Source organism: Giraffa tippelskirchi, chromosome 11 (assembly GCF_054371585.1).
Source record: "Giraffa tippelskirchi isolate mGirTip1 chromosome 11, T2T-mGirTip1v1.2.pri, whole genome shotgun sequence".
In the NCBI taxonomy this organism is placed as follows: Eukaryota; Metazoa; Chordata; class Mammalia; order Artiodactyla; family Giraffidae; genus Giraffa; species Giraffa tippelskirchi.
Window position 1 is genome coordinate 125,724,755 of NC_137285.1, and position 21,480 is coordinate 125,746,234.

The 21,480-nt window shown below is 47.6% G+C and overlaps 1 protein-coding gene across 1 annotated transcript; it reads right to left on the bottom strand.

The window, feature by feature from the left end:
* Positions 1 to 10,637: 10,637 nt before the first annotated feature.
* On the bottom strand, positions 10,638 to 11,606 carry LOC145525280 (olfactory receptor 2AT4-like). Its single transcript, XM_081538079.1, has one exon. The coding sequence runs from the start codon at positions 11,604 to 11,606 to the stop codon at positions 10,638 to 10,640; it is 969 nt and encodes a 322-aa protein (XP_081394205.1).
* Positions 11,607 to 21,480: the final 9,874 nt, after the last annotated feature.

The window sequence follows — 21,480 nt, forward strand, 5'->3', positions numbered from 1 at the left end:
CTGGGTTCGCCCCCGCTCACGGCGTGTGTGCTTTCCCCGTCTACCCTGCTCAGGCTTCAGGTTACTCGGCCGGGGAGCGGGCCCTGAGCTGCGTGCACTTCCCAGGTCTAAGCTGCTCAGGTTCAGGCTCCCGGTTACTCCACAAAGGCGCAGACTCGGTTTCGCCCGCGGCTTGTGCCGTTCCCGGTCGGAGCTGCCCCGGCGGCCAGGAGTTTGGCGAACGCGCTCTCCCCTGTTGGGGCGGTGCGGCTTATCACCTCCCTGGTCCCCGCCTCGGTTTACGGGCGCGCCCGGCTCCGGTGTGCTTTGTGTCGGTTCTGGGGAGCTGGTCTCTGGCTGCGACCCTCCCGGCGGCTGTCGACCCTCCGGGATCTCAGGCAGTCTTTGTTTAGAAACTGGGAGCCTGTTTGCAGTTTGGTAGGGGGTGCCCTCTCTGGAGCCGAGTTTGCCCCTTTCCGGCTCTGGCGGGCCCCGCCTGCCCGCTGTGTCCGGCGGGGGATGGGGCGGTCCGCAGCCGGCTAGCTCTCCTCTGGTATCGCTCAGTCCTTTGTTCTGTGAGCGGGCCGGCAGTGCCTTAGAGTTGGGCTTTTCGCGGGATAGTTCTCTCTCTCTGGCTGTCCCACAGTTTAGGTTACTATCTCACGTTAGCTCCCTCAGATTGCCCTCGGGGCACTCGGGCCCGGTCCTTACCCTAGGCAGTGCCGCCCGCTCCGCTCCGTGCAGCCCCCACTTGCTGGAGGCGGATGATGCGAGCGTCTGGGGTTCTTTGCTGGGAGTTGCTTTAGGCACGTAATCTGTGGATTTTATTTATTTTTTCCTCCTAGTTACGTTGCCCTCCGAGATAAGAAATCTTCCCCCACACCCGCCGGTGGGAGGGTTTCCTGGTGCTTGGAAATTCCTCCTCTTTTACGACTCCCTCCCCAGGACTGGTCTCCGTCCCTAGCTCTTTTGTCTCTCTTTTTATCTTTTATAATTTCTCCTACCTGCTTTTGAAGATAACTATAAATATTTTTTAAAAAGCCAATCACATGGTTAATTATTAGTTATAGCTATGGTAAGTGACTTGAAAGAGCTTCTGTTCCTTCTCTGCTCCACATCCCACAGTATCTTTTGAGCATCAGATCTTAGATGATCGCTTAAGATTTCTACATCGTTGCTTTTTCTTTTGCTCTTGTTGCAAGGTCTATTAAGTGACATCACTCTACCACATCACTAGAAAGAGCTGATTTTTCCAATATTTTCTGCAGCACGCTGCTTGCCCAGGCTACTCATTACCCAGGGAAGGGCTCCCCTTTCATTTTCCAGGTTCAGCAACTCTGCTGGTTTCTCTCCCTGTCAAGTTCTCTGGGTGTTCTCTCACTCACGTTTCAGTGATGGGAAGGACCCATACCTTCAGAGGGACTGTCCTCTTCCTGATGGAGCCTAAGCTGATGGTGCATTTTCCCCTCCTTTAGGGTCTGTCAACATCCTTCCTCCTGGCTGCCACTGCCCAGCCAGTGTTGTATTTAGCTCTTTGATGCCAACTGTGCTGTGGGCTCCTCCAAATACCAGCTGAGAAGACACAAGGAGCTGTCATGAGAGCTAGAAAGGACCCAGAGAACTGAAAACTGTAGCTGCCCAAATACAAAAACCTCATGCCATAGGTTGTTCGTTAAATGTGCCCTGGGGTCAATTCAGGGACTGCTGAGCCAATTTTGGCTCATCCCTACTTCAGGATAAACCTCTAATGAGCGGTCCAGGTAGTTTTATGTTTACAGCTCTATCGCTGCTGTTTGAACTCTACTGATGTCATCAAGCAACTTTCCTTGAAAGTCTTAGGAACAACAGCTACTTTCTTTTCTAAAGCAAATGCAAAATAGACTAGCTACAAACACCTCTCACATCCTATAATCATTGAATGTCAGACTGGAACAAAAGGTTTTTTTAAATCTTCAATTCCAACCCGATTCCCCTCCCCTACACTTCTTGCCCACATTTTAAAAATTCACTAGTTTGCTCTGTGATGGGTTTGGATTGTACAGCCTGGCTTCTAGATTTGGAAGTGGGGACTGGCAACTGCTTTGTCTAAAATGAGCACAGGAGGGACAACTGTCCTGTGTGTGTGCTCCTGGAAAGAGAATCTCAGAGGTCACATCAAGGACCTGGCAAGAAACTGACCTGATTGTCTCCATGTTAAAGGGTTTGCTCTCAGTTAACCAGAACCCTGGTCCAACAAGTATGGTCACCAGGTTTTTTTTCACACCTGAAAGAATGCAGACTGCACTGCCCTGGACATTTCTGCTCTCAGAGAAGCAGCTATGGCTTCTGGTCCTGGGTGAGGCAGAGCAGGGGATTGGAGGGGCAGAAAGGCAGGGAGCTGAAGCCAGAGGGGCCCTAAGGGAGCCATCAAGTCAAGTTCCCTTCCCCCTTGCAGATGGAAAGAGGGATGCTGAGACCCCAAAGGAGAGGTGGCACACGGCTTTTCACACCAACTGGTGCTGGACTGTCCAACAGGCAGACTAGGAATATGCTGGGTCACCAGCCAAGCAGGGGCACCAAGAATATTTTTGGAAAGAATTTAACATTTAATCTTTCAAAGCACAATTCAGCTGGTGATCATAGGAAATATCTAGAGTTAGCTAGACTTTCTTACACTATTTTACACGTTAGGGTTCTCATTTTGTTTTGGATTGCGCACTACATCTGAGTGACGCAGTCCTGTGCTTAGGATCTTTTGTTGCTATTCTTTAATTGCTCAGTTGTGTCCGACTCTGCAACCCCATGGTCTGTAGCCCACCAGTCTCCTCCATTCACGGAATTTCCCAGGCAAGAATACTGGAGTGGGTTGCCATTTCCTTCTCTAGGAGATCTTCCTGATCCAGGAATCGAACCTGCATCTCCTGCATTGTAGGCGAATTCTTTACCGCTGAGCCACCAGGACCCAATAGGTACTATTTCCCAGGGCACAGAACTTGCCCCAGCAAGTCCTCCCTGTTGGGATTGTCTAAGAGAATGTTACAGTGCAGGGACAGGGAAGGATAGAGAATCACCAAGGATCCAACCTGATGCTTTGCTTCATGTGCATCATCTTCTCCCATCATCCAACCCTGCCAGGGAGTAGTTGTTCCCTTCAGCATATGAGAAACTGAGGGCTGGAACAAGACTCTTGTTTAAGGCCATGGTTGGTGAGGGGTAAGAGCACAGGTCATTCTGGAGCCAGCCTGCTGTAGAAGAACCCTGCCTTTAGCAACCAGAAGTCCTGGCTCCTGGACCAGCTCTGCCACTCACTTCTTGTGACTCAGGTGTATGGCTGTTAGCAAAACCGACGCCATCTTGGCCCCTTTCAGTGTCTCCTATCCTTCCGCTGACCCTAACCAGGATTGTACTGTGCAGTAAACCACTTCTCTGTCATCAAGGGCTTTGTAGTTAACAGATATTGTTTAACAACTAGGATCATGTGGCCTCTATGCTGTTAGTCCCCAAACAATGCTGAAAATCTTCGGTGATGTACTCCCAGCACTCATGAGACCAGTCATCCATTCATTAATCTTGATTTAGGAATGCATTTCCTGTCTCCAAGCACTTTTCCCCATGCCCTAGATTAACTATAAAATTGTCCCAGTGGCCCCTCCATGGTGCATAGTGCAGCTATGAATGCTTCCAGATTGTTGTCTGCTTGATCCTGATAAGTTACCCTATAATAAAGCCACCTTGTAAGTTACCCTAAAATAAAAAGATCCACTGATCATATGGAGCTGCCTGCCTCATTTTACAGTCTCAGAATGCCTTCTCAATTTGGCAGGCACTTTTCATTCCCTCCATCCTCCAACACTTGGTTTTCTCATCTGTGTAGTGATGGGTTTGGAGGAAAAGAACTCTGCTGCTGCTGCTGCTGCTGCTGCTAAGTCGCTTCAGTCGTGTCCGACTCTGTGCGACCCCATAGACGGCAGCCCACCAGGCTCCCCCGTCCCTGGGATTCTCCAGGCAAGAATACTGGAGTGGGTTGCCATTTCCTTCTCCAATGCATGAAAGTGAAAAGTGAAAGTGAAGTTGCTCAGTCCTGTCTGACTCCTAGTGACCCCATGGACTGCAGCCTACCAGGCTCCTCCGTCCATGGGATTTTCCAGGCAAGAGTACTGAAGTGGGGCACCATTGCCTTCTCCGAAAGAACTCTGAGGGGTTTCTAATCTGATGAACCCTTTTCCAAGTGTCCGCTCTGTGTCTGGTGGAACGCATGTCACATGGTCCATGACCCAAAGGGAGAGGGCGAGGGTAAGGGTTCTGCCAGCTAGTGAGCACCAGCTGCCAGCCAGGGGCTTTATCTGCAGCGTGTCCTGAGGGCCTTAGTGGTCACGTGTGTGCACTGTGAGTCAGAAAGGACCGGATTCCCATCCCATCTCCTAACTGCAGCTCATTTCCTTCATCTGTGACCCCTGAGGTTGCTGAGTCCTGCAGAGGGAATGCTTAAGCAACACTACACAAGAATCTGGAACAACCCCAAGTGGGCTAGTGTCTCCAGTGTTACTGCTGCCATCAGCCTTGCTTTCCCACGGAAGGCCTTGACCAGGATGATTTGAATCCCACCTATGAGCACACAGACCTGACAGGGTGTGTGGTCCAAGGTCCCACAGCCCACATACACACAGCAAACCTGGCTCCTGGGTGCCTGCCTGCTGTGCACATCCAACTAGTCTTCCTGATCCCTCATCTCAGTTCTATCCTTCCTTCCCACATCCTTGCCCTGTCTCCACACTCTGGTCTTTGCTGAGCTCTGCCACATCACCCCCGGCTCACTCACCTTCCAAGTCCTGTCTACCTTGATGCCTCTCATGGTGTCCCCTATGTGTCTTCCAACCTAGCTGGCAGAGAAGAGCCTGGTAGTGGATGGGCTGTGGCTAATTAAACCCCTAACCCTCCCTTTCAGCCAGGCCTGCTGGAGTACTCTCCCTCAAGACAGGGCTCCTTTGGGACACTGAGCCTCCCTACTCACCCAGGACTTCTTGGCCCCTCCTAGACTTTATGTTGGGATGTGATTTACCGCTGAGATTTGCCTATAATGAGAGCAACATTGTTAATAGCCCTCATGGGTTCCAGAACTTTACGACCAATGGGGCAGTTTTTACTGACATTATTCCATTTGGTCCCCAGAACAGCCAAGGAAGACAAGGCAGGTCAAGAGAAGGAAATTGAGGTCCAGAGAAGTGAAATGACTTACTGATGCTTATGCTAATGTTTAGTATTAAAGCTATATGGCAGATCTAGAATTTCATCCCCAGACCCATACTCGGCATATGGGTCAGGGCAGAGGGTCTAAATAGGGTCCTGGGTTTGAATACCAGTTCTAATATATTTTAGCTATGGTTGGGAAGATCCCCTAGAGAAGGGATAGGCTACCCACTCCAGTATTCTTGGGCTTCCCTGGTGGCTCAGACAGTAAAAATCTGCCTATAATGCGGGAGACCTGATTTCAATCCCTGGGTTGGGAAGATCCCCTGGAGGAGGGGATGGCAACCCACCCCAGGATTCCTACCTGGAGAATCCCCGTGGATGGAGGAGCCTGAAGGACTAACCCACAGGATCGCAAAGAGTTGGACACAACTGAGCGACTAAGCACAGCATGTCACTTTAGGCAAGTTACTTAAACTCTGAGTCTGAGTTTCTCCATCTATAAAATGGAACATATACAATATTAACCATCTCATAGAGTTTTTGAGAGGATTTAATGATATAACTTATATTGAAGAAAGTAGGGAAAACCACTAGACCGTTCAGTTATGACCTAAATCAAATCCCTTACGATTATACAGTGGAAGTAAGAAATAGATTTAAGGGACTAGATCTGATAGACAGAGTGCCTGATAAACTATGGACAGAGGTTCGTGACATTGTACAAGAGACAGGGATCAAGACCATCCCAAAGGAAAAGAAATGCAAAAATCAAGATGGCTGTCTGAGGAGGGCTTACAAATAGCTGGGAAAAGAAGAGAAGCAAAAAGCAAAGGAGAAAAGGAAAGATAAACCCATTTGAATGCAGAGTTCCAAAGAAAAGCAAGGAGAGATAAGAAAGCCTTCCTCAGTGATCAGTGCAAAGAAATAGAGGAAAACAATAGAATGGGAAAGACTAGAGATCTCTTCAAGAAAATTAGAGATACAAAGGGAACATTTCATGCAAAGATAGGCAGAATAAAGGACAGAAATGGTATGGATCTAACAGAAGCAGAAGATATTAAGAAGAGGTGGCAACAATACACAGAAGAACTGTACAAAAAAGATCTTCACGACCCAGATAATCACAGTGGTGTGATCACTCACCTAGAGCCAGACATCCTGGAATGTGAAGTCAAGTGGGCCTTAGGAAGCATCACTATGAACAAAGCTAGTGGAGGTGATGAAATTCCAGTTGAACTGTTTCATATCCTAAAAGATGATGCTGTGAAAGTGCTGCACTCAATATGCCAGCAAATTTGGAAAACAGCAGTGGCCACAGGACTGGAAAAGGTCAGTTTTCATTCCAATCCCAAAGAAGGCAATGCCAATAAATACTAAAACTACCGCACAATTGCACTCATCTCACACGCCAGTAAAGTAATGCTCAAAATTCTCCAAGCCAGGCTTCAACAACACGTGAGCCGTGAACTTCCATATGTTCAAGCTGGTTTTAGAAAAGGCAGAGGAACCAGAGATTAAATTGCCAACATTCATTGGATCATCGAAAAAGCAAGAGAGCTCCAAAAAAACATCTACTTCTGCTTTATTGACTACGCCAAAGCCTTTGACTGTGTGGATCACAATAAACTGTGGAAAATTCTGAAAGAGATGGGAATACCAGACCACCTGACCTGCATCTTGAGAAACCTGTATGCAGGTCAGGAAGCAACAGTTAGAACTGGACATGGAACAACAGACTGGTTCCAAATAGGAAAAGGAGTACGTCAAGGCTGTATATTGTCACCCTGCTTATTTAACTTATATGCAGAGTACATCATGAGAAATGCTGGGCTGGAAGAAGCACAAGCTGGAATCAAGATTGCCAGGAGAAATATCAATAACCTCAGATATGCAGATGACACCACCCTTATGGCAGAAAGTGAAGAAGAACTAAAGAGCCTCTCGATGAAAGTGAAAGAGGAGAGTGAAAAAATCGGCTTAAAGCTCAACATTCAGAAAACTAAGATCATGGCATCTGGTCCCATCCTTTATGGCAAATAGATGGAGAAACAGTAGAAAGAGTGGCTGACTTTATTTTCTTGTGCTCCAAAATCACTGCACATGGTGACTTGCAGCCATGAAATTGAAAGATGCTTGCTCCTTGGAAGGAAAGTTATGACCGACTTAGGCAACATGTTCAAAAGCAGAGACATTACTTTGCTGACAAAGGTCCATCTAGCCAAAGCTATGGTTTTTCCAGTGGTCATATATGGATGTGAGAGTTGGACTATAAAGAAAGCTGAGTGCTGAAGAATTGCTGCTTTTAAATTGTGGTGTTGGAGAAGACTCTTGAGAGACCCTTGGACTGCAAGGAGATCCAACCAGTCCATCCTAAAAGAAATCAGTCCTGAATATTCGTTGGAAGGACTGATGTTGAAGCTGAAACTCCAATACTTTGGCCACCTGATGTGAAGAACTGACTCATTTGAAAAGACTCTGATGCTGGGAAAGATTGAAGGTGGGACGAGAAGGGGATAATAGAGGATGAGGTGGTTGGATGACACCACCGACTCAATGGACATGAGTTTGAGTAAACTCCAGGAGTTGGTGATGGACAGGGAGGCCTGGTGTGCTGGGGTCCATGGGGTGGCAAAGAGTCAGACATGACCGAGTGACTGAACTGAACTGAATGAGATAACAGACATAGGGTATTTGGAGTGAAACACAATTATTTGAAAATTACTCCAGGAGTTTTGTTTGCATTTTCTAGCAATAACCGGGGGAGAGGCTGCCTGCATACATTCAGTTTCCCAGGGGACTGGTGATGTTCATCTCCTGCAGGGAAAGATGGACTTTTCATGGGCTCTTAGGGTCTCTAGATGCCTAACAGCTGGCTTTATAGATACTGTACTTCTATAGGATGTCAACAGCTGGCATCCAAGCTTAGACTGCTTAGTACCCAGTAGTCGGTTTGTTCTACTTATAAAGTTGCTCTCTTATTCTCTTTCCCCAAAAAAGGAAAGCAATGAGGGTCAGGGTCACCACGCCTCTGTCTTAGGGTATATGTGTGTGAGTTGTTAGCAGCTAGCACTCAGCTGCTAGAAGACAGACCACTGTCTACTCCAGTCTATCCCTTGAACCTCTCAGATTCATTCACTTTTTAAAAAGTGTTTCTAATGTGGACCATTTTAAAAGTCTTTATTGAATTTATTATAATATTGTTTCTTTTTTTTTATGTTTTGGTTTTTTGCCTGTGAGGCATGTGGGATTTTAGGCTCCTCCACCAAGGATTGAACCCACATTCCCTGCACTGGAAGGCCAAGTCTTAGCAACTGGACCACCAGGAAAGTCCTGGATTCATTCACTTTTCACAAGTTCACTCCATTTGGACAGAGGGTTTCCAGAATTCTGACTGGTCACATTTTCAAGGGAAATTTCCAAGAAAAAGATTAGTTGAATTGACAACTGCCCCTGCTGCTGCAGTCAGTCCTAAGGCTGCAAGCAATCCTCCTCTTCTCCCTCTTGTTTCACTCATTCTAGCTCCCCTTCCCCTTTTCCTTCACATTCAATCATTTCAGTGGATATAGATAGAGTCCCTTCTAGCATGATCCAGATCTTCGTCCATGTCAGTTCTGAACCCCTGGTTGCTATGCCTCATCATGCTATGGTTGTTTTCATGGTCCACTAAGAGTTAGAGTTGGCAGAAATAAGAAATGCTTACTTGCCTGAGTGCCAACCTCCCAGTCCCCATTATGGAAGAGCAGTTTTCCTTCCTCCTGAAGATCATGGTAAATTGCCCTTGTAAACATGGTAACTCCTTTTTGTAACTGCTGGTCTACTCTCACAGTGAGCTTAAAATGACCAGGCAGAAGCTGTAGCTTTAAATTTAGTGAGATTTATTGTGTCTTCAGTTGAATCAGGACTGCTTAATCCACAGAGGCCAGAATCATCAGGACTGGAAACACAAATTTCCCCAGTTGGGTCACTGAGGGTAATGATGAGTGGAGCCACTCTAACTTCCACCCGCCAGTTCTTGGCAGGAAGCATCATTTTTTAATGGACATCCAAGCTGAAAATGGATCCATTCCTTTGGACAAGAACACGGACCCTGTTACCACTCCCTGAATGGAGAAGTTAGTTGTTTTCTTATGCAATCTTTTCAAGCATCTCGCCCAGCTGTATTGCTGATTCATGAATATTTGCTAACAAACAAGTGATATCAATGCCAAAAATAGAAGAACTCACAGGAAATTTTTTTTTCCATCTGCTTTTAATTTAATTTTATTACTTTTTTAATAAATTTATTTATTTTAGTTGGGGGCTAATTACTTTACAATATTGTAGTGGTTTTTGCCATACATTGACATGAATCAGCCATGGGTTTACATGTGTTCCCCATCCTGAACCCCCCTCCCACCTCCCTCCCCATCCCATCCCTCTGGGTCATCCCATTGCCCCAGCCCTGAGCATTTGTCTCATACATCGAACATGGAATGGTGTTCTGTTTCACATATGATAATATACATGTTTCAATGCTATTCTCTCAGAATGTCCCACCCTCACCTTCTCCCTCAGAGTCCATAAGACTGTTCTATGCATCTGTGTCTCTTATTCTGTCTCGCATATAAGGTTATCATTACCGTCTTTCAAATCCCATATATATGCATTAGTATACTGTATTGGTGTTTTTCTTTCTGGCTTACTTCACTCTGTATAATGGGCTCCAGTTTCATCCATCTGAATAGAACTGATTCAAATGTATTCTTTTTAATGGCTGAGTAATATTATTCCATTGTGTATATGTACCACAGCTTCCTTATCCATTCATCTGCTGATGGACATCTAGGTTGCTTCCATGTCCTGGCTATTTGTAAACAGTGCTGTGATGAACATTGAGGTACACGTGTCCCTTTCAATTCTGGTTTCCTCAGTGTGTATGCCCAGCAGTGGGATTGCTGGGTCACATGGCAGTTCTATTCCCAGTTTTTTAAGGAATCTCCACACTGTTCTCCATAGTGGCTGTACTAGTTTGCATTCCCACCAAGAGTGTAAGAGGGTTCCCTTTTCTCCACACCAGGAAAATTTTAACATTGAATCAAATGCTAACTTCTTGGCTCCCTCAGTCCCCTCCCCTGTTGCTCCTCTCTGTCATTTTGCCTGATAGTATTTCTTTGGGTCTGACTCTCCAGTTAAACTATAAATACCATGGGAGCAGCAAATAGGTCTGGCTTATTTCTGTCTCCTGCAGATCAAGTGAAGATTTTTAATATGAATCACTGGATGATCAAATTTTATTCATCATGTTAATGACTGGGGGAAATTGTCAAAATCAATTATTCTGTAGCACCAGTGGGAAGACTTCTTGATCCATTATTTGAGGACCAGGTTTTAGGTGTCTGATCAACCAAATGAAGTCAATTTGGGTTGCTATAATTTGTTTTAAAATGTTTATTGTGTTTATTCTGTACTGGGCACTGTCATTTGTGTCCAGGGAGCTCAATTAGTTGTAACTAAGGATCAAGAGCCCTGGAATTCCCTAGGTTCTGGGGACGTGCTATTTTGGTGATGGCTGCTTTGACATCCTTGTTCCTCAGTGTGTAGATGAGAGGGTTGAGGACAGGTGTAAGAATGGCAAACACCACATTGCCCACGATGTGGAAGTCGATGGGCAGATCAGCCCTGTAGGCCACATAGGCTATGGCAATGGATGAGTAGTAAGTGCCAACCACCAGGAGGTGGGAGCTGCAGGTGGAGAAGGCTTTGGAGCGTCCTTCTCGGGAGCTTATGCGAAGCACTGAGGCCAGGATGTGGGCATAGGAGAGAAGCACCAGGAGAAGGGGCAGGAAGGACACCACCATGGCGATGCAGAAGCCCATGAAGGTCTGGGGTGTGGTGTCAGAGCAGGAGGCCTGGACCACAGCTAAGTGGTCACAGAAGCAGTGGTAGGTGTGAGCGATATTTTCAAAAGTCATGTGGGAGGTCTGCACCACTGCTGGGATGGGCAGAAAGAGGGCAGTGAGCCAGGCACTGGCTGCCAGGGCAACATTGGTCTGTGGGGTCATGAGCACAGGGTAGTACAGTGGGCGGCAGATAGCCACGTAGCGGTCATAGGACATGACCACCAGGAGGAAGGCTTCAGAGCAGTTAAGGCCATGGAAAAGGTACATCTGCAGGAAGCAGGCAGAGAAGCTGAGATAGTGGTCCCCAAACAGGAATAGGGACAGCATCTTGGGGACAGTGGTTGTAGTGGAGAGGATGTCCAGGGCTGAGAGGTTGATCAGGAAGAAGTACATGGGCTTGTGAAGGCTGGGCTCTGTCACCACAGCCACCAGGATCAGGGCATTTCCCACCAGGATGAGCAGGTAGATTAAGAGGAAAATGACAAAGACACGGAGGAAGAGGGATTCAGGCAGAGAGGGGATGCCCACCAAGTAGAAGACAGGTGAGGAGCCCTTCGATCCATTGTAGGTGGCTTCCATTGTGAGTCAGTGCTGGATATCAGCAGTCAGACACTGGAAATATCAGTACATTCCTGTAAACCAGAACAAGCATGAAAATGTCAACTGAAACACGTATCTTTTTCTTTCCAATCATGGATTTCAATCCTAACAGTTTCTTTGTGCCTAGAATTTCATTGCACAACTAAGATGCCCAGGATGTTGCCTAAGGATCTTTGGTTGCAAAGCTGGTCCTGTCTGATGGGGAAGAGAAATGGACATAAACTCCTGAAGGGCTGTCAAAGGACAGGTAGAACACATACCAAGAACTGTGAGCAGCTCCAGGGACGCAGAGAGTCCCACATATGAAATAAATTTCTTACAATCAGCATTATCCCATATGGCAAAAGACTGGCTTGAAAATGAGCAAATTCCATATAACTAGAGGTATGCAAAGCTGGGGTCTTTTTGGCTAAAATGGTGCAAAGAAAGTTTAATATTTAGATAGGAGCTAGATTGAAAACCTTTAAGCAACCGTCTGACCCTAGATCCATTGGATCTTTTTAAAAAGTAATATAACTGAGTGACATTAATCAGAACATGGAGGATTCCCTTTCTATGATGTCTTATTGATAGAGACAGCTGCTTTCCTCAAGGGTCGCTACAAAATGCCATCTGCTTCAGCTGAGAACAGCTCCTCTTTCCATGCAGCTGCTGCTGGGGCTCCGTCTGTCTCAGTCTAACATGAATGCCCTGGGACCTGTCCTTGGATCCTGTCTCTTTGTCATGTCCAGGGACCAACCATCCTGCTCTGCCCAGATCTGCCTGGTCTTAGCACTGCTAGTGCCACGTCCCAGGAAATCCCTTAGTCCCCGGCAAACTGGGATGTTAGTCGCCCTAGAAGGGTAGAAGCATTTTATATGCCTTTGGTAAAAGGAGTTATTTCCCCAATGAATCCAAGTGGAACATGGATTCTCTACCTATTGGGAAAAAAAGAAAAAAACAGACTCTCAGGCACTTCCTGGACCACTCCATGGTCTTCCCCACGCCCGGCTGCTGCAGCTCAGCAGGTATCACTGTTTAGCCACTTCATGCCCACTGCCTGTGCCCCAGTCCAGAGTGCATCACAGAGAACTAAAGCATCTCAGAAGCAGTGTCAGGAGAGAAGACCAAGCCCTCTGCAGAGAGTAACTCCACTCCTGGGAGACCACTGAAGAAAGCTACTGAGGCTGCCTGGTAGCCCAAGGCCCCAGAGTGAGACTTTCCAACCCTCAGAACTGAGCCAATGGCAGTGTTGACTCACCCTTCACCTTGACTGAGCGATCCAGGGCCAGGTTACATTGATGTTCACTGCCTCTCTGCCCCAGGAACCCCTGGAGCAGATCCACTTGATTTTCCAGAACCATCTCCAGCTTCTCTCCCTCTTCTAACAAAACCCTTCTTGTGTCAAAGATTATGTAAGCACAAAAATTGCTTGCAGACAGTTGAGTCCCTGACCCTTTGTTTCACAAATGAATCTTCAGGCCGGGGTGGAAATGGGGAGCAGCCTCTGGTCAACAGCTGGTTTGCACCAGCCTTGGTCCTGGAATCTAGGCCTCTAGATCTGGTCTTAGACTCCTTCCACCAAGACAGGTCACCTGGAGGATTCAGAAGCTCTGGTTTCCACCTGGGAAAAAAATAGGCCAAAATTTTTCTTTTCCTCTCTCTGTTTCTTAGATTGCTATCAGAGACAGTTATGAATTTCTCTTTTGTTCTGAGGTTGTTTTCAAACAGTTTCAAGTGGACTGGTTACTAAACAGAGGCTCTGCATGGCTAGAAAAAAATGCTGTTCTCAAGAAGTGACTTAAGGGGACTTCCCTGGTGGTCCAGTGGTTGAGAAACTGCCTTGCAATGCAAGGGACCCAAGTTTGATCCTTGGTGGGAGAACTAGGACCTCTCATGCTACAGGGGAACTAAGTCTGAGTGTCACAATTACTGAGCCTGCGAGCTACAACTAGAGAATCTGCAATGCAAGGAAAGATCCCACATTCTGCAACTAAGACCTGATGCAACCAAATAAATTTTTTAAAAAAGAAAGAAGTGACTTAAAGAAGAGATGGACTGGATGCATCTGCTTGCAAAAAAGTCATGGCAGTCAGAGCACTCATCTTGAGTAAAACTGTTGTACACTTTGTGCCTGGTAGAACCTAGCTCATAATAAACCCTCAACAAATACTTTTTAAATAAATGAATTAATGAATGAGATGGTTAACCCAAGTTCAACTTAACTTTTTCCCATAATGGACTAATCAGCAGGGATTTTTTTACTTTCTTTTGTTTTAACATCTAAATTAATACAAACCACATTTCCAGGGAAGTTGATACAATTCTGAGATGCTGTTCTCTCCCCCTTGAATGAGCCCACATAAGTGGGTTGTGTGAGGTTTATGCGAGGTTTGTAGGGCTCTTACAGAATATCAGAGCCAGAAGGATCCTTAAAAGAAAGCAATGTAGTCCAATTCCCATGGCCCTCCCCTCATTTATCCAATAAAGTAGCTCAGAGAAGGGAGCAACTTACTCAATCAAGGTCACACAAGGAGATGAAAGTCAGATCCCCGACTCCCTGCCCAGGGCTCCCAAGGGTCCACCACGGAAGAGGCACTGAAGTGTCCCTGTCTGGCAGCCCAGATCATTCATGTTTCCCTCACCAGCCTGCCGCTTTCTTGGGGCTGGAGACTGAGCCAGCTCCTCCCCTGTAAAACCAGCATCTCCATGGGGCCCGGCACCTCGCTTCTCAGTGTTTCCACAGAGCTGTCCTGACCACCCCCAGGGCTTTCCCTCCAGCATTCTGCGGAATCAGACCCTTTCGCTTCTCACCCTGCTCCCTTACCGCTGCTAATAGGGAGGGGGAGGCCTAGAGTATGGCTGTGCCTGGCCATAGTCACATAGTCAGTGAGTCAACAGCCAGCCTGCATGCTCAGTAGCTTCACCCATGTCCTATTCTTTGCAACCCCATGGACCGAATGTAGCCCACAAGGCTCCTCTGTCCATGGGATTCTCCAGGCAAGAGTACTGGAGCTGGTTGCTGTGCCCTCCTCCAGGGGATCTTCCCAACTCAGAGATCGAACCCACGTCTCTTACATCTCCTGCATTGACAGACAGGTTCTTTACCACTAGCATCAACTGGGAAGTCAGCTTGCAATGCTATAAATTGAGACAGAAAGAGTTTAGCCCATTTCCCTTCTCTTGGAGACCCTCTCATAGTGGGGTTAAGGTCCCTGACTGTCTCCTTAAACCATGTCCTTCCAGAGCCTTGTCCCTCTTTGGGCTCTGACAGGCTCTGGGCACTTCCTTGTAGCCTCCAAGTCTACATGAGGGGGGCTGGGCTCACCTGCAGCTCAGGCCACTCCAGCTGCCCCTTCCTTTCCCCAGGCCAGCATCACCTCAGTAGGGAGGACCAGGCTGGGGCTGAAACTGGTTTCATTAGACCCCTAAGCCCTCATCCCTAGCCTGCTGGGGTGCTGTCCCCTGAGGCCTCCTTCTATCAGGGCCCTGTGTATTGCTTTTCTGGGGACTCCCAAGTGGCTGGTTAGCAGCTACCACTGGACTTTGATGATATGAGAACAACAATATTAATAGTCCTCACTGGACTCTGTGGTCTATGGAGGCTTTCCCACCAACTGAACAACAATTCTGAACCCCATGTGACAGGTGAGGAAACTGAAGTGCAGAGGTGAAAGGAATTGCCCAATTCACACAGGACAAGGAAGGATCAGGGTCTCAGGTTTGCTAATTCTTAGTCTAGCCTCTGAGCCAACCAACCACACAAATGAGAAAAAGTTTGTGAAAAAATCTCCATATAATTGTAAACTGTGCTATTGGCCAGAGGATGGGATGTGGAGAACTTTTGAGGGTTTTGAAGCTAGAGGAACAGGTGTTACAGAGCAGAGAGCTACTCAGTTTCCCAAATGTTTACTCTTTCTCTCCTTGGCTTCTCTTACTCTGTCTTTCTTAGATGGAGTTTGTTCTCCATCGAATGAGTCTGGGAAACCATAGAGTGGATATGTGCTCAGACCCTGGTGGCAGACCAATTTGGGTTCAAGCCTGGCTTGGAGCTCTCTGAGATTCTATTTCCTCTTCTGTTGAAGAGGAGTCTGTTCTGTGCAAGCTCAGTACTGGTGAGGTGCAGGGTGAGAAGAGGCGAAAGGGGCCAGCAGTTGTCAGAAGCATATTCCACCCAGATTACACGACCCTGTCTCTCTCCCAGAACTGTGGGGAGGCCCATAACATTCCCAGTCCAGGTCTCTTCCATCTGAGAAAGTGGATGGGATGGTCCAGAAATGTCTCCAGGAGGAGTCCATGTAGCTCAGGAACATTTTTTTAAATTTATAGGTTCCTTTGCTGCTGCTGCTGCTGCTAAGTCGCTTCAGTCGTGTCTGACTCTGTGCCACCCTATAGGCAGCAGCCCACCAGGCTCCGCCGTCCCTGGGATTCTCCAGGCAAAAATACTGGAGTGGGTTGCCATTTCCTTCTCCAGTGCATGAAAGGGAAAAGTGAAAGTGAAGTCGCTCAGTCGTGTCCGACTCTTAGCGACCCCATGGACTGTAGCCTACCAGGCTCCTCCATCCATGGGATTTTCCAGGCAAGAGTACTGGAGTGGGGTGCCATTGCCTTCTCCGATAGGTTCCTTTACTTTTTATTAAAAAATTATTTTATTTATTTTTGTGGCCACACCATATGGCATATAAGATCTTATTTCCCTGACCAAGGACTGAACCTGTGCTCCCTACAGTAGAAGGGTGGAGTCTCCAGGGATGTCCCATCTCAGGAATATTTTTGAGCTCCCAACAGAAGACAGCCTGGCCCTCTAAATTCCTCCCCGCCCTGCTCCCACCCCCAGTGGAGGCCAGCTGCCTAAGCCACTTTGCCCTGAAAAGTCGTCAGTGACGCTCTGTCTATCTCCATCTCGCCCCTAGTGCTCCTCACCTTCCCTGGCGTCAGGCTTTGACAGATCCAAGAGGCTGGAAAAGGAAGGTGCCAAGGAGGAAAGGGAAGTTATAAATACTTTGGGGGAGTGACTGGGCTGCCTCCTGGTGTGGGCAGGAGGCTCCTGGAGTGCTGGGGAGGAGAGGCCAGAAACCAGGGCCATCCCTGGGGCCTCCAGCACACTCATCACTGTCACCATCCTTTCTCCCACCAGGAGACAGTGTGCCATTGGCTTTGGGGGCCACACACTTGAGTTCAAATCCCAGCTCCTCCATTTGGGCAATGACGTCACTTCTCTCTTTGTCTCCCCTTCGTGAACCTGGGTAACAGTAGCAGCTATACTGGCTGGAGTGAAGGTTTAGTGAGACACTCTAGGTGAGAGTTCTTTGCAAGCTGTGAAGTGCTGTGAAGAAGTTTTCTATATTATCACCACCATAGTCACTGAGAGGCCACCCCCTAGATGTCTTCCCCTCTGAGGTGGACAGCCTCCTCTGGTGAAGCAGCTTGTGCTATTGGCCACAAGTGAGGTACAGGTACTGTGACAGCTGGTCATGCGAGGGGATATGTGCCCGGTGGTCAGGTCTTGGTACAAGTGCCTCACTGTCACTGTCTCCTCAGGTAAGGGGACCTGTGGTGATCAGTCACCTTTGAAGTACCCCTGAACTGCTGTGACAGCCTCCACTGGTGAGGAGGGGGGTGGTATCAGCCATGTCTGAGGTACACATACAGTGCTGCCACAGTCCCCTCAGGTAGAGAATTTATGGTTAGTGGTCATGTCAGGGGCACCCCTGCACCGCTCTCACAGCCTCCTCAGGTGAGGGGGCTGTCGTATCTATCACATCAGAAGTAAATGTGAAATGCTATGAAAGCCTCCTCCGGTGAGGGGAAGTGTGGTGATGGTTCATGTCTCACCACATGCTCCTGGTCTGTGGAAATGGGACATCGCTTGCACGTGTACCTCAGACCTCATTGCACAACCCTAACCTGTATAGGGTAGGACATGTAACATTATCACTGGTTAACCAATGATAATGGGAACCAATGTTCCCAACCAACCAATGGTATTCCTACCTCTTTAAGACTTTTCCACAGTTTGCTGTGACCAAACATAGTCAAAGGTTTTGATGTAGTCAATAAAGCAGAAGTAGATGTTTTTCTGAAATTCTCTTGCTTTGTTGATGATCCAACGGATGTTGGTAATTTGATCTCAGGTTCCTCCTCTGCCTTTTCTAAATCCAGCTTGAACATCTGGAAGTTCACGGTTCGCATACTGTTGAAGCCTCACTTGAAGAATTTTGAGCATTACTTTGCTAGATGAGGTGCAGTTGTGCAGTTGTTTAAACATCCTTTGGCATTGCCTTTCTTTGGGATTGGAATGAAAACTGACTTTTTCCAGTCCTGTGGCCACTGTGAGTTTTCCAAATTTGCTGGGTTGTTGAATGCAGCACTTTCACAGCATCATCTTTCAGGATTTGAAACAGCTCAACTGGAATTCCATCACCTCCACTAACACTTTGTTCACGGCAATGCTTCCTAAGGCCCACTTGACTTCGCATTCCAGGATGTCTGGCTCTAGGTGGGTGATCACGCCATCATGGCTGTCTGGGTCATGAAGATCTTTTTTGTATAGTTCTTCTGTATATTCTTGCCACCTATTCTTAATATCTTCTGCTTCTGTTAGGTCCATACCATTTCTGTCCTTTATTGTGCCCATCTTTGCAGGAAATGTTCCCTTGGTATCTCGAATTTTCTGGGAGAGATCTCTAGTCTTTTCCATTCTATTGTTTTCCTCTATTTCTTTGCATTGATCAGTGAGGAAGGCTTTCTTATCTCTCCTTGCTATTCTTTGGAACTCTGCATTCAAATGGGTATATCTTTCCTTTTTTCCTTTACCTTTAGCTTCTCTTTTTCAGCTATTTGTAAGGCCTCGTTAGACACCATTTTGTCTTTTTGCATTTCTTTTTCTTGGGGATGGTCTTAATCACTGCCTCCTGTACAATGTCATGAACCTCCATCCATAGTTCTTCAGGCATTCTGTCTATCAGATCTAATCCCTTGACTCTATTTCTCACTTCCACTGTATAATCATAAGGAGTTTTATTTAGGTCACTGAATGGTCTAGTGGTTTTCCCTACTTTTTTCAATTTAAATCCGAATTTTGCAATAAGGAGTTCATGATCTGAGCCATAGTCAGTCTTATTTTTGCTGACTGTATAGAACTTCTCCATCTTTGGCTGCAAAGAATATAATCAGTCTGATTTTGGTATTGACCATCTGGTGATGTCCATGTGTAGAGTCTTCTCTTGTGTTGTTGGAAGAGGGTGAAGAAATTCTGGAGATGGATGGTGGTGATGGTTCTACCACAATGCAAATGTACTTAATGTCACCGAACCATAAACTTAAAATGGTTAATATGGTAAATTTCATGTTTTAGATATGTTACCACACACACACAAGGCTATGGTTTTTCCAGTGGTCATGTATGGATGTGAGAGTTGGACCAAGTGGCAAAGAATTGATGCTTTCAAATTGTGGTGCTGGAGAAGACTCTTCAGAGTCCCTTGGACTGTAAGGAGATCAAACCAGTCAATCCTAAAGGAAATCAACCCTGAATATTCATTGCAAAGACTGGTGCTGAAGCTGAAGTTCCAATACTTTAGCCGTCTGATGCAAAGAACTGACTCACTGGAAAAGACCCTGATCCTGGGAAAGATTGAAAGCAGGAGGAGAAGGGGACAACAGAGGACAAGATGGTTGGATGGCATCACCGACTCAATGGACATGAGTTTGAGCAAGCTCTGGGAGATGGTGAAGGACAGGGAAGCCTGGCGTGCTGCAAAAGAATCAGACACGACTGAGCGACTGAAAACAACAACCACACCCTTTCCCCCCTCAAAAAATTAAATGACATGGCTACCAAGTGAAAAAAACCAGTACTCCTGCCCCAAAGCCTTATTCTTGTCCACCCACAATTTCCTCTCACTAGCAAGTGGAACTTCTAATCTGGCAGAAGACAGAGGAGTAGTAAGCATCCACATCAGGCTGAGAGAGAGGTTGATCCTGAGGGCCCCGGGGTGTGGGCCGGGGCAGGGTTTGAGGCAGGGACACGGTCAGATTCAAGGGCTGGAAAGTTCCCTCTGGCTCACAGCAAGATGGAGACTGGAGACAGGGAAGAGGCTGGGACACTGCCCAGGCCAGAGCTGCTGATGGCCAGCACCAGGGCAGTGACAGTAGAACGGGAAGAAGTAGGCTGCTTAGAGAGACGAGTGTGGAGGAGAGGGAGAGAGGGGAACAGCCAGTGACTGCGCCCACTGGGCTTCCCTGGCCTGTCCGCTTCAGCCTCCTCTGAGAGTCTCTTTTCCCACCCCCTCCCCCCAGCCCCCGCTGGAGTCTTAAAGGAAAAGCCAGGGGCGCAGATCTCCTCTCTGGCCCCCAGGGGGCAGTGTTACAAAGTCTGCAGGGCACGGGGGCACTTGCAGCCGGGGGCAAAGGCTTGCTTCCCTCCGTCTCCGCTGCACCCCCCACCCCTGTGTCCTCTCTCCCAGAAGTCAAATTATTAATAACTGTAATCTCTCATGTCCCACACTTGACACTTTACAAAAGCAGTGGTACATCCATTAGCTCACATGTTCTTCCCCAAAGATGGGGCAGAGAGGAAAGAGACCCAGGACCACCACTTTATAATAAGGAAACCTAGGACCAGGCAGGAAATAGGACCTGACCAAAGCCAGTGTGTTAGTTAGAGCCAGGGTCGGGAGCCACAAGCCAGCCAGTGCCCAGTCTGGAACCTGTGAGAAGGAATAGTCTGCAGCACCCACAGAACAACAGGCCATCCCACCGGCCTGGGAGCCCCAAATTTGCCCTTGAACTCCCTCCCACCTCAGCGGTAATTGAGTCCCATAGGGTTGTCGGTGAGGTCGGACTGCCCTGGCACGCACCTGATTTACTTCTTCCTCATCCTCCGCCTCCAGAATTACAAGAGTCATCGCCATTACCATCATCCCCTTATTAATAATGGCTTGTGTCTGCTCAGCTCTCAGACTTGGTGAGCACTAATCCATCAACTCATCTGAGCCCTTGGACAGCCCTGGGAAGGTATTTCACAGACAAGGGCACTGAGAATCAGAGACAGCAAGAGACCAACCTCAGAGCACCCAGCTAGGTCTCCGGAGAGTTCACAGTCTCCTGGGAAAGCTACGCACATAGAGTTGAAGACAGAGTGAGATGGTTGGGTTTAGTGCAGCCCTGCCAGGAGGTTTCCCATCATCTCTACAGATGAGGAAACTGAGCCTCAGAGATCTTCTTACTGGGTCAGGATGAAACCATCTGTTGCCACACTCACGCTCTGTCTGGGCACAGTGCATGCAGAGTTTCTAGCAGAGTACATATTCCCTCCAGGCTGGAGGGAGAGGCTGGTGACAGGTAGAGGGAGTTGGCCTCAGGGGAAGACTGCTGTTAAGGAAAATGGGCTTCTCCAGAAAGAAACTCCAGGCCAGGGTTAAGCTGCAGAGAGCACAGCCGGGGCTGCACAGGGCTGGGTGGGCTGGAGGAGCCAGTGGCTGTGCTGAGCCAAGGTGGGTAGGGCTGAGTGGCCAGGCTGGACACTTACCTGCCTGCAGACCTGTCTTCTCACCCAGCTGGGAAATTTGCTATGTTCTGATCCAGGAGCCATGCCAACAAAGGTGGGAAAGTCCTGAACCCTTGGCAGGAGGGGTGTCAGGATACATTTAATAGGAGGCTTCCTGTGTGCTGTTTTCAGTCTTGCATGAATTCTAAGTTCCTTAACAGCACCTGAATACAGGTGCCAGAGAGCTGACAAGCCGGCTTTCGGGAATAATAGAAATTCATGTATCTCATTCATATGGAAATTCCATATGGTGAACAGCAGCCATTTACAAGTCTCCTCCTTTCTGATATGTAAAGTAACTGTTACAACCCCCTCTCTAGAGAA

What these genes read in the sequence shown, in the direction of transcription:
- LOC145525280 (XM_081538079.1), bottom strand. Translation starts at nt 11,606, where the DNA reads ATGGAAGCCACCTACAATGGATCGAAGGGCTCCTCACCTGTCTTCTAC.